General features: G+C 47.4%; 1 protein-coding gene across 1 annotated transcript in view; it reads right to left on the reverse strand.

Moving 5' to 3' along the window:
- The window catches only part of C2CD3 (C2 calcium dependent domain containing 3), a 66,215-nt gene that overhangs the window by 8,578 nt on the left and 38,834 nt on the right, over positions 1 to 18,803 (reverse strand). The window contains exons 27-34 of the mRNA XM_018568775.1: positions 18,421 to 18,559; positions 16,403 to 16,467; positions 14,219 to 14,424; positions 13,411 to 13,511; positions 11,894 to 12,052; positions 9,915 to 10,126; positions 5,294 to 6,239; positions 3,873 to 3,993 (exon numbers count right to left, since the gene is read on the reverse strand). Coding sequence (XP_018424277.1) covers positions 3,873 to 3,993; positions 5,294 to 6,239; positions 9,915 to 10,126; positions 11,894 to 12,052; positions 13,411 to 13,511; positions 14,219 to 14,424; positions 16,403 to 16,467; positions 18,421 to 18,559 — 1,949 coding nt within the window. The remainder of the gene's footprint in view (positions 1 to 3,872; positions 3,994 to 5,293; positions 6,240 to 9,914; positions 10,127 to 11,893; positions 12,053 to 13,410; positions 13,512 to 14,218; positions 14,425 to 16,402; positions 16,468 to 18,420; positions 18,560 to 18,803) is intronic.

Raw genomic sequence — 18,803 nt, forward strand, 5'->3', positions numbered from 1 at the left:
AGCCAGCACATATACCCGATCGGCAGGCTATAGAGCCGCCGACCGGGTATATGTGAAACAGCCGGTAACGGCTCTTCACATTGGACGGGTTTTTTTCTGCCCGGGCGCGCGCGATCAGAAAAAAAATGCCGTCTGGAGGCGCCAATGCGACTGTGCCATCCGTCTGTTTTTTTGCAACGGACCGGCTATATGTGAAACAGCCGGTAACGGCTCTTCACATTGGACGGGTTTTTTTCTGCCCGGGCGCGCGCGATCAGAAAAAAAATGCCGTCTGGAGGCGCCAATGCGACTGTGCCATCCGTCTGTTTTTTTGCAACGGGCGGACGGCAACTGGTTAAAGCATAAATAAACGTGCCAATACTTACCTCCACTGCAGAGAACTGATAGCCGCAATCTCTTCATCACTCTCTCGATGGTCCCATCATCTTCCCCTGGTCTTCCCTCAGGTCTGACATCTTCACCCATCTTGACTGGCAGGTTGGCATGACGCATGTCCAGCACAGCTCATCCCGGGAATGTGCTATTCCCATGCAGGTGATGCGGATGTTCCTTGGCAATTGGTCCAGCGCTGTCACATGTGAGGTGGAGGTGGGGAAGTCCTCAGCGCTGAGAAAGCTCCAATTAGGATCTACTTGAAGCCAACACACAGCATTCTTTCCTCAAACAGAGCAGCAGGGAAATGAAGGTAAGTATATGCACAGATGTAGACGACAGCATTGTGAACAATTACATATTTGGATAAAAGAATCAAACGCCAGTGTTGTCACGTGACAGGAAGTATTGAAGGCACATGCTTCACTTAGGAGTGGTGGATGCTGACAAATCACCCCTGCGGTGCAGGCTTGTCAAATTTTGAGGTCCAAATTTACGGTCACTAGTTGAATGAACTAGTAACTGTAAAAGATCATCAAGGACATACCCATGTGGCGGGTGGAGAGCCCATTCTTTACTCTTTACAGTGCCGCTGGCACCTCTGCTATCTGACATTTTCGGATGTGTTGTACACTATGCACCCCTCTGGGCACCGGTTCCTCCCACTGGCTGCTATGTCACTACAGTACACAGTAGAAGTGTAGCAGCTGGCAGGTGAACATCTTTTTAACATGATCTTTTATAGGGGGTTGCTGGTTCACATGTTTGTCTACCATCGGCAGGGTCACATTAAAAACCTAACTCTAGGCTTTTTGTTGGCCCCCTAGCAGTCAGCAATACTCCCCTTCAAACCAAAGCTGCCTCCACGGTACTGTTTTCACCACAAGATGTCCTCAGACGTCCAGGTTGGATGACACCCAGAGCTACTTAACTTGGAAGACTGAGCACAGCCTGTGTGTGCCGGGTGTCATTGGCCTGCCCCCTGAGGAGGCATCACCATGGCATTCTGCATTCACTGTGTGATGGTACAGAGAGTGGTAAAACTATTGATGACATCAATGCCACTCTGCATCACTGAGGACAGAGTAAGGACCGTTGAGCAGGGATAGCCAATCTTCAGACCTTCAGCTTTTGTGAAACTACAAGTCCCATTCAGTATCGCAAGACTGACAATCACAGGCATGACTTCCACAGGCAGATACGTGATGGGATGTGTAGTTTTGCCACAGCTGGAGGGTTGAAATTTGGCTACTCCTGCTCTACGGTCTTTACTCGTCAATGGGCAGTCCTCAATAATGCAGAGCGCGGTACTGACATCATCACTTGTTTTACCACTGTCTGCACCATCACACATTGAATGCAGGATGCCATGCTGATGCCCCCTTAGCGGGCGGTCCAATGACACCCTGCACACAGACGCCGTCCTCAGTTATCCAGGTTGAGTGGCTCTGGCTATCATCCAAACTGGACGACTGAGGATACCTTGTGGTGAAAACAGTACTGTAGAGGAAGAGGATGTTGGATGCCAAGTGATCGGCACATGGGCGCTGAGGACAGAGTTGGGCATTAAGTAAATTGCCCATTTGCAGTTTACAATATTTTATCCCTGAGGAAGGATCAGCAAAGTATTTCAGAGTATTCAGGACAGAGGAGTCATCTTTAAGCAGTACAGACCAGCCTGGACCAAACTGGTCAAGGGCTGCAAAAATGTAAGCTGGAGGGGGTGCACACAGCGGGAAGCACACAGCCCCCTGCACACCAGTTTCCTATTCCCGGATCCATGTAATAGTGATTGTATTGTCAGGCCCTCCAATACTACGAAGCAGATAAATATAGATTTCCACTGAAATGAAGACAGGAGCTGCTTGGCTATGGAGTGAGAAAATCTGTACACAATAAGCGGCATATTTCACTTTGCTCTCAATAGCCTCTGAAAACACTGAATCCATTGACACCAAATTCTAAAGCCATTTCCTGATGACCCCGTCCATGGGATTGCATTTTCTGCCACATTCTAGTCATTTCAGGCAATTGTGAATGACCGCTTTTACTTTCTTCAGCTAACCGGAAATGAAAGACATTTACAGAGGACGTGACTGCCACCTAGTGGAGGAAAAAGAGAATGACAGCAATATCTATAAAGGTGATCTTCGGCCTTCCCTTCACTCTTGTACAGTTGTACCGGCTCCTCTCCTGGACCAAAATGGCTTCCTCTGATATCACTGCACACTGGGAGGGAACTCCTCACAATGTACATTAGAAGCTGCAGTAAGTCAGATACAGCCCGCCTCATTTCCTGGCTGGAGGACGTTCAGCATTATCTAGCTTTTTCCTTCCCAGTCTGACTGTCCCTGGTCTGCCCCTTTTTTTAGGGATGCACCGATACCGGTTTTTCGGTATCAAGTACAAATGCCTATATTTTGCTTTCGGTACTCGCCGATACCGATGCTTCCGCTGGCATGGAGCCGGCTTTCCGGTCAATCAGGTAGCCGGGCGACGAGTAATGATATGTTGTTTGGCCAGCTTTATTGTGATTGGCCGAGAAACTGGCTTCCCAGCCAATCAGCATCAAGCAGGCTTCCCGGCCAATCAAGATTACCAATCGGGCGGCGCGTAATAATGTCCCGGCTTCCTGATTGGTCATGAAGCCGGCTCCATGCTGATTGGCTGGAAAGCCAGCTTCCCAGCCAATCAGCATTGAGCCGTCTGTTCAGCCAATCAGGAAGCAAGGAGGCGGGTCATTAGTCGCCGCCCAGCTTACTGATCGCGCGGTAAGCTGGCTCCATGTTCCCCTAGGACACTGCCGGTCAGCGGAAATCTTCCTCTGACCGGAAGTTCTGGTATCGGGGAGCGTATCGGCGCATTTGGGCGAGTATGAGTACTCACCCGAATACCGGCACCAATACTAGTATCGGTGCATCCCTACCTTTTATTCATTAGATTTCAGTTCTTTTAGTCATGGAGGCTCAGCATCACACGTTAAAAGTTACCTAGGTCAGTCTGAATGTACATGTAGCCCGCTAAGGGACAGTCTCTCCTCCAGACTTTCATCCAACCATCAAAAGATCGTGGTAATTGCATAACTCCTCTCCAGAGACAGCCCACCGCTTGCATCATTGCAGAAGCCTCTCGAGAGAAAAGCTGAGGCAGGGTGCTGCGATGTTTTCAGGAAACTATATATAGGCCCCTCCCACCAGCCATGACCCGCTTGCATTGCATAGAGAAGCTGAAAAGTCCAGTGATGACATCACTAGGTCTAATACAAAGTATTTCAATGGAAAGCTTTTATCCAAAAACTTCATGAGCATGTTGATGAGGGGGAGAGGAGCAACCGGGGAAGTTAAAATATGAGCAGAATAGTCTTCAGCTTTACATGTAATAGATTTTCATGGATCACTATGCTGCCCTTTGCAGCAGCCCATACAGCCCCATAATTGGAGACAGAAACTTTACTGGATTTGTAGTTCACCTATAGCAGTTATTAGATGACGGTGACATACCTTCTGAGCTGATGATGATGATGGGAGAGAAGCCTGGCTCAGTAAACGCATAGACGCTTCTAAGTGCTGAGGAGGTAGAAAAAAATTTGGGAGCTGAATAGGATCTGATCTGGACAGGAAGCTGTTAAGGAAAGTCAGAACATGATAGACAATAGGGAGCGAAATCCCTGCGTGTGCTGTACCGTGTATATTCCATCACAGAAACCAGAGTCCCGGGTCACCTTTAATTCAAACATGGCGTCATTCTCACCAACCTTAAAAAACTTTCAATGGCGTAAGATCTGATATTTGGAAAGCAATGGGGGTGACCCGTCATAATAACCTGCACAGGAAACAATGATATCTGCATCAAATCTAACTATCTGTGCTGAGCTCCACTCCTCTGTGGCCTCCTGGTGTGACTGTGAGGGGGGCATTAGAGTGTAAGCTCCTCTGTACAGAGACTGATGTGACTGGGGGGGAGGGGACATTAGAGTGTAAGCTCCTCTGTACAGAGACTGATGTGACTGGGGGGGAGGGGACATTAGAGTGTAAGCTCCTCTGTACAGAGACTGATGTGACTGGGGGGGAGGGGACATTAGAGTGTAAGCTCCTCTGTACAGAGACTGATGTGACTGGGGGGGAGGGGACATTAGAGTGTAAGCTCCTCTGTACAGAGACTGATGTGACTGGGGGGGAGGGGACATTAGAGTGTAAGCTCCTCTGTACAGAGACTGATGTGACTGGGGGGGAGGGGACATTAGAGTGTAAGCTCCTCTGTACAGAGACTGATGTGACTGGGGGGGAGGGGACATTAGAGTGTAAGCTCCTCTGTACAGAGACTGATGTGACTGGGGGGGAGGGGACATTAGAGTGTAAGCTCCTCTGTACAGAGACTGATGTGACTGGGGGGGAGGGGACATTAGAGTGTAAGCTCCTCTGTACAGAGACTGATGTGACTGGGGGGGAGGGGACATTAGAGTGTAAGCTCCTCTGTACAGAGACTGATGTGACTGGGGGGGAGGGGACATTAGAGTGTAAGCTCCTCTGTACAGAGACTGATGTGACTGGGGGGGAGGGGACATTAGAGTGTAAGCTCCTCTGTACAGAGACTGATGTGACTGGGGGGGAGGGGACATTAGAGTGTAAGCTCCTCTGTACAGAGACTGATGTGACTGGGGGGGAGGGGACATTAGAGTGTAAGCTCCTCTGTACAGAGACTGATGTGACTGGGGGGGAGGGGACATTAGAGTGTAAGCTCCTCTGTACAGAGACTGATGTGACTGGGGGGGAGGGGACATTAGAGTGTAAGCTCCTCTGTACAGAGACTGATGTGACTGGGGGGGAGGGGACATTAGAGTGTAAGCTCCTCTGTACAGAGACTGCTGTAAAGCCCCCATGCCCCATGGTTCCCTATGGTGTCTCAGCAGGGATAAGGATACAGGAGATTAAAGTGCGGGATGGTGTCAGTTGCGTCCGGCAGCTCCTCCACGCTCTGCTCAGACGGACTGGTGTCTCTCGGAGAAGATTCAGGATGTGAGGAGGATGATGGATATCCGGACCTGTAGTCCTCTCTCATCTCTCCATCAGTGTCCTCTCGTTCTATAACAAGGTCCCCAGACTCATCAGGTTCACTGCCGCTCAAGGACATCTCAGTGGGCAGCCGAGTTACTTCTAGAGTCAGTTCCTCTTCCCTCAGTCTGTCCTCCTCGCCACTGTCTGACAGATCTGATGAACTCTGACTCAGTGATCCGATGTTCTGTGACTCTACCCACCTCTCATGGTCGTGTGTGTCTGAACCATTGCCTGTCATTTCAGGGTATTTGTCCGCCATGTGAGAGTCACATGATCTGGCTGTATTCGGATTACTGTTCTGGTCATCCTGGAGGTCCGAGGAGACCAGACTGAGCCTTTCTAGGAGATTTGCATTGGTTGGAACATCTTCCATGGCTGTCTCCGGATCATGTCCTGGTTCGGACACCATACTGGACCATGGGCTGGTTCTGTCTGTCAGAGTGGTGATTTCATTAAGAGTCCTTATCTCGATGACGCTTTCCTCATAGTCCTCATCGCTGTCCTGCTGAAGGTCATCTTCAGGCTCCTCCTCCTGATTACCAACAAAGCTGCCCGGTCTCTCATTGTAGTCTAACAAGTCTTCCATGTTGTCCTTCTTACGTATGGGAGATCCGGCTTCAGAGAATGGCGGTGTGTCCACATGGTGAACCTCATTCTCATCGTCTGATAACTCCTTGTGGATGGCCGGCCACACATTCTCCGATGGACGTACGCCAATGACCTCTGACCCGGATACACTTAGATGCCGATGACTACTGCCACCATCTACTGTGCTGGGAGCCACTTCTCGAAGCGCAGACTTTTCCTGGAGGCCTGGGAGAGAAGAAACAATAATAAAAACTTAAAAAGCACACCCATACCTTCACCCAGATCTTTAAAATAATAGCAGACACACCTTTAGAAATGTTTGGTAAGGACAATCTACAAACGCATACTTCTAGATAACTGCCGGCTTTGTATTCTTTGCATATCGTCTTCTTTCTACCTAGGGTTGCCACCTTTTTCTTCAAGCGAAACCCAAACACTCTAGCGATGCGTAGACATATTTTTGGAGTCGCGGCTTATTCATATGTAATTAGCGCCACCCATTCATATGTAAATATCACAGTCGAGACAGTACAGTGGGGGGCCTGTAGCCCCTATATTAATTTTCATTGCCCCTGTCTGCCTGACATCTTGTGTCCGGGTTTCTGCTGCCATGAAACCCGGACACAGCATTCAAAACCCGAACTGTCCGGGTGAATCCTGGACAGGTGGCAACCCTATTTCTACCCCCCCCACAGTTATCTGACAGTGGCCATGTTTACTAAGGGCAGGTAACTAGATCCCCTTTTACTTCCTGGAACTCAGGCACATGTGACCATGCACATCATCTCAGGGGAGGAAAAATGCCTTTCCCTGAGATCTCGTGAGATTACAGATGAGATTTCCCGGCAATGCTCTGCTGATGTCACCTTCCCAGGATGCAACGCTTGGGCACATCACATACCGTGTTTCCCTGAAAATAAGACACTGGCTCAGAAAAACACACTAGGTCCTATTTTCAGGGTAGGTCTTATTTTTTGAAATTTTTTTTTAATGTACAACAATCCACACTTATTCATGTACTAAAATATTGTGATCAGGGCAATCAGGGGTGCCGTACCTTTCCAAGAGCAATTTGCAAACCAATCGCTGGCCAGAATGAGCGAAGCGCGCTTTCACTATGGATTCCTCACAGGCGGAGTGCATTTGGTATCACTCCGCCTGTGACAGGAGCCGGCGCTATAGAGGCGGCATTGGCTTATGCGGCTCTGCTCCCTCCGCTGCCGCCTCGCTTCCTCTAGCGCTGGCATCGTTGGCACCGCTGATTCTCTCCCGCAGCTCTTCAAGTTCCCCCTTATGCCACCACCGACCCTGGGAATGGTCACAACTAGGTCTTATTTTCGGGGTAGGTCTTAAATTTTAGCAATTCCCAAAAATAGTACTAGGTCTTATTTTCGGGGGGAAAAGGGTAATGCCCAAGAAGACCAGGAAGTGGATAAACTCTTTTTGCAAGTAAATGAAAAACAAGTTGGTTTAATAATGAATGCAATATGATTTGATATCAGTATGCAGAGCTGCGGGCTGAAGTGATTTTTAGTGCAAGGTCCACGTTAAGTCCGCTCCCTGTATAAAAGGGTATGATCATTTTTATTCATCATTAAATCCTCAATGGAAGACATGGAACCCTGACGGCATAAACACTGTCACTAGGCTCATTCCGGGTATAGCAACAGGTCTGTGTAAAATCCCATGGCAAGTAAAACATTAACAGGTGCCCCACGGTACGAATCGCTTGTATATTAACAGCCATCGCTGGCAGAGCAGCCGTGTTCATGTTTTAACCACTTCTGCCGGCCGCCGTCTTTAGATGTATTGTGGCCCGGAAGTGGTTAAAGAAGAACTCCGGGCATTTTGAAAATGAACCCTTACAGTGGGGCTACCCCGCACTACAAGAGTTAAGTGCTCGTTTTGGTCTAAAATAAAGCAGATACGCTCACCTGATCGTAGGTCCAGCGGTGGTGCTGGCTCACCTCTCTCCCTCCTGGCTGTGAAGTGTCCCTCAGCATACCAACACCCAATACAACTCAATGTACTTGTATTAGACGTGAGGACCTTAGAACGCTGGAGCCCGGGGGAGAAAAGGCTGCGGGGACCGGTCTAGCAGCCCAACGGGACCGAGAAACAGGCGAGTATATCTTTCTTACCTTTCGTCATTGTGTTGGGTAAATAGATACCAAACATGTCAATCCTTAAAATTGTGTGCGCCTGTGAAATGGTAAAAACGACAGTACCCAAAATTGCCCATAGATGGCGCTTTAAAATCCTTTACTGCTCAATAATTTGGCGTTAACAGGGAGTGATGGCCCTAGAATTATTGCTTGCACTCTGACATTCCTGGCGATATGTCACATGTGGCGCAATAATCGTTTTCCCGCGTAGGCGCACTAGATGCATATTTGCGCTTGAATGTACATGGGTGCAAAAGGATGTCGCCAGCACACCATTTAAGTGAAAACCAACAAAAGTCCATTTATTGATGGAATACTGTCATTCCAGTACACAATGTACATGAGGCGTGGGGCTTTAGGTTTTATTTTTATTATTCTATATACATAACTTTAATTTTTGTACTTTAAAAAAAAAAAAACACTGAATTTCCCTTACTGCTCATCCCATAGGGGGCTAACAAGCCCATAACTAACAAGGGCACTCAGCAACCGAATACAAGTGATTGGGCGGCTGTGTAGCCACCCAAAACACTTGTACGTGACAGCCAGGCACTGGCTGAAAAACAATACCAGTGATCTTGGTAGAACCCGTTCAGGACTGTGTTGTTTATATACATATTGTAGTCCTGGAGTGGATAAGAGCTCAAGTAAATCTGTGCCTTGGTCATGCAGGTTCACCAGCTCCCCCCCTAGCTGCACATCCTTCCCTTCCTTTCTATTCATCTGCTGGAGGTTCATCTGCCGAGACCTCTCTTCCTGCCCCAATGTGACAATGCTGATGTCTGAGAGGCCAATCATCAAATGCTAACATTTGATGATTGGAGGGACTCCCCCATACCCCATTTGATGAGGGGGGGACTCCCACATACTCGTAAATTAGGGATGCACTGATACCGGTTTTTCGGTATAGAGTACAAGTAACGATACTTTGCTTTCGGTACGCGCAGCTACTGAGTACTGATACCGGTGCTTCCGCTGGCATGGAGCTGGCTTCCCGACAATTGGGAAGCCGAGCGGCGGGTAATGATATGCAAGTAATGATCTGCCTCCCTGATTGGCCAGGAAACCGTCTCCATGTTGATTGGCTGGAAAGCCCGCTTCTGAGCCAATCAGCATAGAGGCGGCTTCCCAGCCAATCAGGAAACCAGGAGGTGGGTCCTCGCCACCTGGCTTCCTGATTGCCCGGGAAGACAGCTCCATGTTCTCCTACAGCACTGCCAGTCAGAGGAAACCTTCCTCTGATCAGAATTTCCAGTATCGGAGCATTTGTGCAAGTACGGGTTCTCACCCAAATACTCGGTATCGGTGCATCACTACCATAAATACCAATGTATTTTTTCTTTGCTCCTTATGGATAAGTAGGGCGTGGGGGAAGACGTATGGGCAAAGAAAATGTTCCCTTTAAAAGAAGAATTCAAGGATTAAAAAAAAAATGGGTTGACTTGCTTGTTTTTCTCTAGGGGACAGAATAAAGAAATACTCACCTGACCCTCGGTCCTGTGGCACTGACCGCTCACCTCTCTCCCCCTCCACTCTGTTGTGGTATGTACCTCGGTATCCTCACATTCAATAGTCCTGTATTAGACATGATGACGTCATAGGTTCTTAAGAGTCGGGGAAAAAGAGGCTGAGGGAACCGGTCGAGCAGCCACGTGGGACCCAGAACCAGGTGAGTATTTCTTCTTTATTTTTGCCCCCTAGACAAAACGAGCAATAGCTGAACTCTATTTCTCACCAGTGATGAGGTTGCTGACTTGGGAAACCAGCAGACTGGATTTCTTCAGCAATAGCCGAGTATCTGCATCCTCCTCAGAGCTAGTGGGGATGTGAGGCTTCTTCTCTGCGCTATGTTCTGTGGTTCCTCCAGGTGGCGCTGTGCTCGGGAGGCTCCTGTACAGCTTCTGGTTAAAATACTTCTGGATGTCATCCAACTCATTAAGGTTTTTCCTAGAACAAAATATAAGAAACTTGTCAAAGCTGCTAGTGGAGAGGGAGAGCCTTTGTGATGGAGCGCGGGCTCAGGATTATGCCCTTGCAGACATTACACATTTTCCTCATGTTTTCATGCAATACGGCCACATACAGTGTTATGAGAAGCGTGCAACCTGATTCTGTAGTATGGAAATCTTATGGGATCTATCAGAGGGGTAAATAACCTTGGCACTCCAGCTACAAATCTCGGTCTGTCTCTGGGAGTCATGTCTGTGGCAGTCAGAGTCTTGCAATGCCTCATGGGATTTGTAGTTTCCCCACAGCTGTATTGCCGAGGTTGTCTACCCCTGCTCTATATGATCTGTCCAATGAAGGTATTTTAGGCTCCTTTCATCAACTACAAGAAAACAAAGAACTGTCCCACAACCATGCAAATTCCTGCAACGCGGAACAATTTAGAAACCGAAATATGCCTACATATCAAAACTACTCATACACTCCCTTGTTATCTCCCGTCTTGGCTATTGCAACTCCCTCATTGGCCTTTCACTACACAAGCTCCTCCCCCCTTCAGTCTATCATGAATGCAGCTGCTAGAATCATCCACCTAACCAACCGCTCAGTGTCTGCAACCCCTCTCTGCCAATCCCTCCACTGGCTTCCATCCCCCACCCGTCTCTGCCAATCCCTGCACTGGCTTCCATCCCCCACCCGTCTCTGCCAATCCCTGCACTGGCTTCCATCCCCCACCCGTCTCTGCCAATCCCTGCACTGGCTTCCATCCCCCACCCGTCTCTGCCAATCCCTGCACTGGCTTCCACTCGCCCAGAACATAAAATTCAAAATATATTAACAATCACTTATAAAGCCATCCACAACTCTGCCCCCGGATACATCTCCAACCTTGTCTCAAAATCCTAACCGTCCCCTCCGCTCTTCCCAAGGCCTCCTGCTTTCCAGCTCCCTCGTCAACTCCTCCCATACTCGCCTCCGGGACTTCTCTAGAGTCTCTCCCATCCTCTGGAACTCTTTACCCCAACCTGTCCGTCTATCTCCCACCTTGACTGCCTTTAGGCGATCCCTAAAGACTCATCTCTTCAGGGAAGTCTATCCCACCTCAACCTAACCACTGAACCATCACGTTCTCAAACAATTCATCCCCACACAGCTATCTCCTCATGTGTCATTTCCCACTCCCTTTTAGACTGTAAGCCCTCAGGGGCGGGGCCCTCCTTACCATCTTGTCTTGTATTGTATTGTAATTGTAATGTCTTCCTTACATTGTAAAGCGCTGTGCAAACTGTTGGCGCTATATAAATACTATGTAATAATAATAATAATTTACTGTATATACCCTCTAATAGGCATCTTTAAATCATAAGGTCCAAAAGGGTTAATTGCTACCTTGTACTCACACCATGCAGGTAAATGATGGAAATGGAGATTTGTACAATCTCCTGACCGTTCCTGAAAACATTTTTCTAACCAATCAAATCATCTAATCCAATATCATCCCATTTTTACCATAAAACTGCAATGGAGCAGCCAAAAGATTTTCACCAAACTGGGAATGATGTCTGCATGGCATTGAGCACCCTATTATGTCCTCATGAAGCCCTACAATGCCCATTTGTCTTGCAGGAGATTTCCAGATGGCGTATGCTCACCCTTTCAAAAGCATACCAACCAATCATTTTGCAGCTCAGCTGGTGTTTTTAGTTAGAAGTCTGATGGCTGGCATCCAATCAACAGCAGCCATGTTTTTAGGGCTCATTTCCTCACCCGAGTGCAGACTGCAATGACGTGCGGGAAGACTGTGACAAGACATCCCGGTGCTCTGTGCTCCACGTGTTCTGTTCTGCTTGGTGTAGCGTCTCCTGGAAACGTCTCATGGTCTCCGTGTGTTCTGCATTACCAACAGGTGGGAATGAGACTTCTCTCCTAAAAGAATTAAAATACAAAATATTGTATATAATACAGTTGTTAAAAGGTCACCTCTGCTGTCATTACCACTGTCATTAGATGTCTGAGAGTGAAAAGTGATACAGTTAGGTTTTCTAAGATCCCCCCCCCCCATAAGACTATGTAGGATAGACCATCTACAAATGACTGGCAGGAAGACATTCTGCTTTCACAATTAAGATTGCAGACATGTGGTAATTTCCCCAACCTTCGGGGCACCTTACTGGATGCTCGCTTTAGCAAGCGTTGCACTGACAAGGTGGCAAGGCGACATGTTGGACCGCTGTATGGAAGCCGCTGTTCTCACCAAGAAAGCAGCAATTCTACCGTGCAGAGTATTCTTTGGCTTTGCAGACAGTGCTGGAGAGCAATACAAGCAATGCAGGCATTCATACTTGGTAATTGAAACTTTTGGAACAATGTTTAAAACTTCTGCCTATTTCTGTACCGAGTTATTTTTATATTTATTCTCACCTCCATAACCCCTCCCTCCCCATTTTTATAACCCTTCCCCCATCTCCCTTCCTGCTCTCCTCTCCACCCTCCCCATCTTCATAACCTCTCTTTATTTCTCCAAGCCCTTCCCATCTCCATAACCCTTTTCCATCGGTACAACCCCATTTCATCTCGATAGCTCCTCAACCACCGACTCCCTCCAATTCCCCTAATTTACATAACCTATCCCCATCTTGCCTCCCCCTTCCTCCCCACCTCCATAACACCTCCCCATCTCCCTGCCCCATAATTCCTCCTCATCTCCATAAAACCTCCCCATCTGGCTCCCCCTTCCCGATAACCCCTCTCAATTGCCGTACCCCTCTCAATAAAACCCACCCATCTAAACTTCCCCTTTCCCATAACCCTGCCCCATCTCCATAACCCTTCTTTATTTCCCTAGGCCCTCCGTATCTCCCCCCACCCTCTTTCCATCTCTATAACCCCTTCCCCGTCTCTCTCCCAACTTCTCATCTCTAGAACTCCTCTCCACATTCCCCTCATTTACATTACCACTAGCAAATCTCAGTACCCCATCCCATCTCTATAACCCCCCCCCTGTGTGCACACACACTATTCTGATTATTTTGCACTTATGGAAAAGATAGAAGAAAGAAAAAAAAAAACTTTCAAGGAAACATTTAGCACACCAAAATGCAGCAATACGAGAACTATCACTGTTAGGGGGTTACATACATTTTAAAAGGTATTTTTTAATCTGTTCCATTCTGCAAATTAAAGAACTAATAATTCTCTTCTAATATCCCATTCTTATAACCCTAACCTGAGATGAATGGAGGCCGGGTTCATGTCCGTACAATATGTGGTAATGTGCTTCTCACCTTTCAGTAGGGGTGACGAAGTTGCCGGCATTTCCTGTTTGGTGGACAGGGAAGCTGAATATGGGGCTCGGCTGATACAGGAAAGATGTGTGCGGGGTCACCTGGAAGAGAGAGACAAGAACAAGCCTGTAACCTGCAGAATTATAATTATAACATTTCATGGACTGATCACTAATAATGACTAGAGGAGGGAGAAGTGATACATGAAGAGGTAGCTGTGTGGGGATGAAACGTTTGAGAACGTATTGGTTCAGTGGTTAGGTTGAGGTGGGATAGGCTTCCCTGAAGAGATGGGTCTTTAGGGAAAGCCTAAAGGCAGTCAAGGTGGGAGATAGACTGACAGGTTGGGGACAATTGTTCCAGGGGATGGGAGAGACTCTAGAGAAGTCCTGGAGGAGAGTATGGAAGGATTTGACAAGGGAGCCGGAAAACAGGAGGTCTTGGGATGAGCGGAGGGGGCGCTTAGGGTGATACTTTGAGACAAGGTTTGAGATATATCTGGGGGCAGAGTTGTGGGTTAGACATCATCTGCTTACAAGTTTACAGGCCTCAATGGCTGAAGCTTAAACTCCCACACTGAACTGAAGCAGTCAGAGGGATAAAGGCTTCCTTATCAGATTTCAGTCAGAGATAGACCTTCTGAAAGCAGATAACTACTGATGTCTGTTGATCGTATACATGTAGGCATGTAGTAAGGAAGAGAGAAAAGACCTCACATAAAACAATTGATATAAAATGGACCCAAACTCATGACAGATTCCAGCAATTGTTACACTGGTGGTAATAAACACAGCCAAGCAGTTCACACCTGAGATTGCACGTTTGCGGTGCAGCTTCTTGTCTGTCTCTCCTCTTTCAGATAGGCGATCGTCTCCAGAGGTGTGATGGACACTTTTATCTGTCCCTGGCACTGCCCGGTAAAGTCTCCAATATTATACCAGCCACACACAGACTGGAAACCGGACAGCAGCGGAGAGAGGTCCACGGAGGCGAAGCCCAGCACTCGCTCCACGTCTCCTGCCAGTCATAGAGGGTGATAGAGATATTCACATGGGGATAAAGGTCAGGGAGATGGTAAAATAGCATGGTCACCCTTAAAAAAATCAATGTTTGTTTTCTACATTATTAGGCAAGCTCTCGCACTATGCTAAATACTTTAAGTGTACCTGGACTCAAAAGATGAAGATCTGCTATTTTGTAGGGAATAGGGAAGTGTTATTTGTACTAGGGGTGCACCGAAATGGAAATTTTAAAACCGAAACGAAACCGAAATAAAAAAAATGTCAGGCCGAAACCGAAAATGTTTTTTATTTTTATAATTTGTTTTATATTTTATTTTTTATATTCATTTTTATTTATTAATTCATTTTTTATTAAATATTTTTATTTTTTACTTTACTTTTAGGGGCTTTGGGGAAATATTGGGGGTCTAAACAGACCCCTGATATTTCCCTTTTAAAATAGAAAAAGAGATTGAGAACACAGAGTCCTCAATCTCTTTTTCTGTGTCCCCTGTTATCAATGACCAGGAATCCTCTGAGTGTTCCTGATCATTGATAACATGAGTACATGGCATGTTTACTATAACCACAATTATGAATGAACAGGAAGTGATGTAGATCACTCCCATTCATTCATAATTGAGGATATAGTTAACATAACATGTCCTCAATTATGTACAAACACTCAGCGATCACTGAGTGTGTGTATCTTGCTTTTCTCTCTGACACGCTGTCACAGGAGGCTGATCGAGCGGTGTAGAGAGGAAAGCTCAGCCTCCTGTGACAGCGCTGTCTCCGCCCCCACACCGCTCTGCCGGACTGTGATAGGCGGCTGAGCGGTGTGGGAGGAGAGAGGCCGGCCGTTCACAGCGCTCTCGTCCTGCAGCGCTCAGCCGGCTGTCACTTTCTTTTCTCCCAGCTGGAACAGCGCCCAGCAGGGAGAAAAGAAACCAGGGATGCGCCGATGTATCGGCCGAAACATGGCTCTTTCGGCATTATGCCAAAAGTGCCATTTTCGGCCGATATATCGGTGCATCCCTAATTTATACCTAAGCAGTCGGCTGAAACAGTAATATTTGTCTTGAATTCCTCCTAAAATAAGCAATACTTCAGCCTCATAGCTGCATATCTTTAGTATGAGATCATAAGGTACTGCTTAGCGGTTAGCACTTCTCCCTTGCAGCACTGCGGTTTTCGATTCGAATCCCGGCCTGGACATTGTCTTCATGTGTTCCCTGTGCTAATACCAGTTTCCTCGGGGTACTCCAGCTTCCTCCCACATCTCCAAACACATGCTGCTAGGTAAAATGGGCTCCAGTTTACACTGGCCCTAGTATGTCTGTATGCATGCGAGATAGGGACACAAGATCTGGTGATGCCACTACAGTGTTGCTCACTGTCCTTGCTGGAGAGGAAGCTGTACCTGAGCAGCTGCACTACAAGGATCTCCCTCTTTCTGCTTCAGCCATACTGTGGATCTGTGCTTCCTGCACCTCTCCTTCTGCTTTGTTTTCAATACCAACTCATTGCTGGAGATATGATCACCGGTGAGGTAAGAATTAGGAGACAGGACAGATGGAAGATGCACAGATCCACAGAAGGAATGAAGCAGAGATTCTTGCACAGCAGGTCGTCAGTTACAGCTTCCTCTCTAGCGAGGAGAACAGAGAGCAGCACAGTGGTGACATCCCCAAATCTGTCAGAGGCAGCAGTGCCTTAGATCTTGCACTGCAGATATACAGCTAGGAGGCTCAAGGAGTGCCTAGGCACAGTCGCATACCAGGAAGTGCTCTGCTTTCTCCAAGAGGAATTGTATAATGTATCAGTCACAGCTTTTTGGCATTTCTGTATTATAAACACAATATTAGGAGTGAATACAAACATCCTTTATGTGTTTTAGCTTTCACTGCAATAAAAGAAAAGCAGCCCGGCCTTGGAACCGGTAAGAATATTGTTATAGATACTGCACCACGTTCTCCATTGTTACTCACCTGTTCGATGCCACACCTTGAACACTAAAGTCTGCTGGGGGTCCAGAAGTAGTTCTTTAGTCAGTCTACAGAAAAAAAAGAAGAAGATCCAACAACCCTTACTTTGATGTTGTAGTATGTCCCCCACGGACTCCCAAATAATCTTCCAGCATGGCGGCAACAATCCAACAAGTGTACCTGGTGACCTGGTGTAGGAAGCTAGCTAATTTGCATATCGGTAACCCTCCTAGCTTCAAGAATTGAACTGTTATTCCAGAACTCTTTAATAACATCTTCATGCACATTTGAAGGAGGCAAATGTAATATATAAATGACACTTGCCCCTGTTATGACAGGCAATCAGATGCTGCAAGTACTCAGATCTCCCTGCCCTGATGTTTCCAGTACTTGCACACTGCAGCATTCAGAATGTGGACCCATCGAAGTCTAGGGAAATTACCCAACGTGCTGCAATGATGTGCAGGGACTGGATGTGCAAAGAGCACAGCAGGACAGAAGAGATATAATAATGTTTTTACTACCATTAAATCCTTTTCTCTGAGTCCACTGAGGGACACAGCTTGATGAGACTTAAAAGGAGAACTATGAGGGGAGTGCTTTTCACTCACCTCATAGTTCTAGCCGACCTGTGACAATGAGACTGTCACAGGTCGGCTCAGTAGATCGGGAGGTGAGCGAACACATGCCGGTGTTCGCTCACTTCTCGATCCTGTCACGGCTCTCTGCCATGACAGGGGAGGGGATGGATTCCCCCCCTCCCCACTCCGCCAGCGCTGACTGGCGGAACGGACGGGGGAGAGTACAGCTGGCTCTGCCTCTAGATAGGCAGAGCCAGCTGTCACTCAGGCAGCTGGGCGGATCTTGAAAACGATGTCGGGATCCGCTCCGGCGTCTCAGTATACCGCGAGCTGTAGCTCCCTATATACTGAGCTTAGGGTGACGGGAGGACGCTAGTTTGTGTCCTCCTGTTACCCTAAGGAGAACTATGGGGAAAAGCCTTAACCCCATAGTTCTCCTTTAAGCAGCCTTGGTGTTCAGTGATTTCTTTGGTTTTCCGCTTTGCTGTGGGCAACAACCACTATCAGTTTGTGGCCCTTTCCTTTAGCCTTGCCTAGGCCCCAACAGCTTTCACCAAGGTCCTCACACCAGTTCTTGGTCTGCTTCATCTCAGAGGCAACCCAGTCATTAGATATCTGGATCATCTGTTGCTGCTAAAGCAGAATAAAAATGGTGTGTATCTTTAGCAGAAGGAGCTACCAAGCGCCCCTAGTAATACTCGTGGACCCGAGATGAATTCAGTGTGTCTGAATTTAATGAGCAAGAAAGGTTCCTTATACTACGAGATTGCTCCATTGCAAAGTTGGAGTGGAACTGAGGAAATGGGTCAGCTTTGAAGGTGGATACCATCAATCCCAGAACTTGCATGCAGCTCTGCAGGAAAGACCAATGTTGGGAATCAAGTTGCCAACTCTGATTTGGCAGTATTGTCACCTTCCCCTTTGGTAGGAAGACCTGAAAAGGTATCCAGGTGAGAGCCAAAGAATTCCAAGTGACATAATGAAATTAATGATGGCTTCTCGAGGTTCAGGAACCACCTGAAGCCCTTCAAGGTCTGCGATAGACATATTAGAGTGCAAAGTCAAAGAGGTCTACTCCCACAGCAGTAGATCGTCCAGGTATTTGATGACTGAAATGTCTGAAAAGCCCCAGAACTGGCGCGAGGACTTCAGTGAACACTCTCGGGACTAAGGGAAGGGCCACAAACTGATAGCGGTGGTCACCAATGCAAAAGCAAAGAAATAGCTGATGACCTAGGTTGCATAACTTTTATCAAGCTGCGGCCCTCAATGAACAACAGAAAAATTGCAAAATCTGATCTCCTGGACAACTTAGTTGCCCAGAGATAAGAGTTTTAAAATCTAAATCAGCACTACCATTTATCAAGGATAATGAGTATTTTGAGACCTATAAGGGTCTGGATGGAAATGGAACGGATGAAGACTGACAGGCCTCTTTACCTTGTCTGGTGCTGGAAGTTCCACGTCGGGGAATCGGTGTCCTCTATGACTGGAGTAGTTACAGGGGTTGCAGTACCAGCGACAGGAAATGACACGCAGCAGCTGGGCGTGGGCACTTGTCGCTCTGTCAGTGGGGTTCCTGCAAAAAGATCATTTCATATTTTACAGAAAGCAAAGGGGGTCTTCTAAAAGAAAGTGCAGGGTACAGGCCTTCCCAATTTACTGGTGCAGTTATGAGACGGCTGCATGTGGATGTAAGACAGGCCTGGACAGAACTAGGAGTCAGCTTCAAAAACCTAGGAGCCAGCACTACTCAACCAACATACGGCATAAAGTCAATACACTATTTTAATAAAAACAAAGGTGTCCCTGTAACACCTATT

Source organism: Nanorana parkeri, unplaced genomic scaffold (genome assembly GCF_000935625.1).
Source record: "Nanorana parkeri isolate BGI_ZX_2015 unplaced genomic scaffold, ASM93562v1 scaffold1242, whole genome shotgun sequence".
Taxonomy (NCBI): domain Eukaryota; kingdom Metazoa; phylum Chordata; class Amphibia; order Anura; family Dicroglossidae; genus Nanorana; species Nanorana parkeri.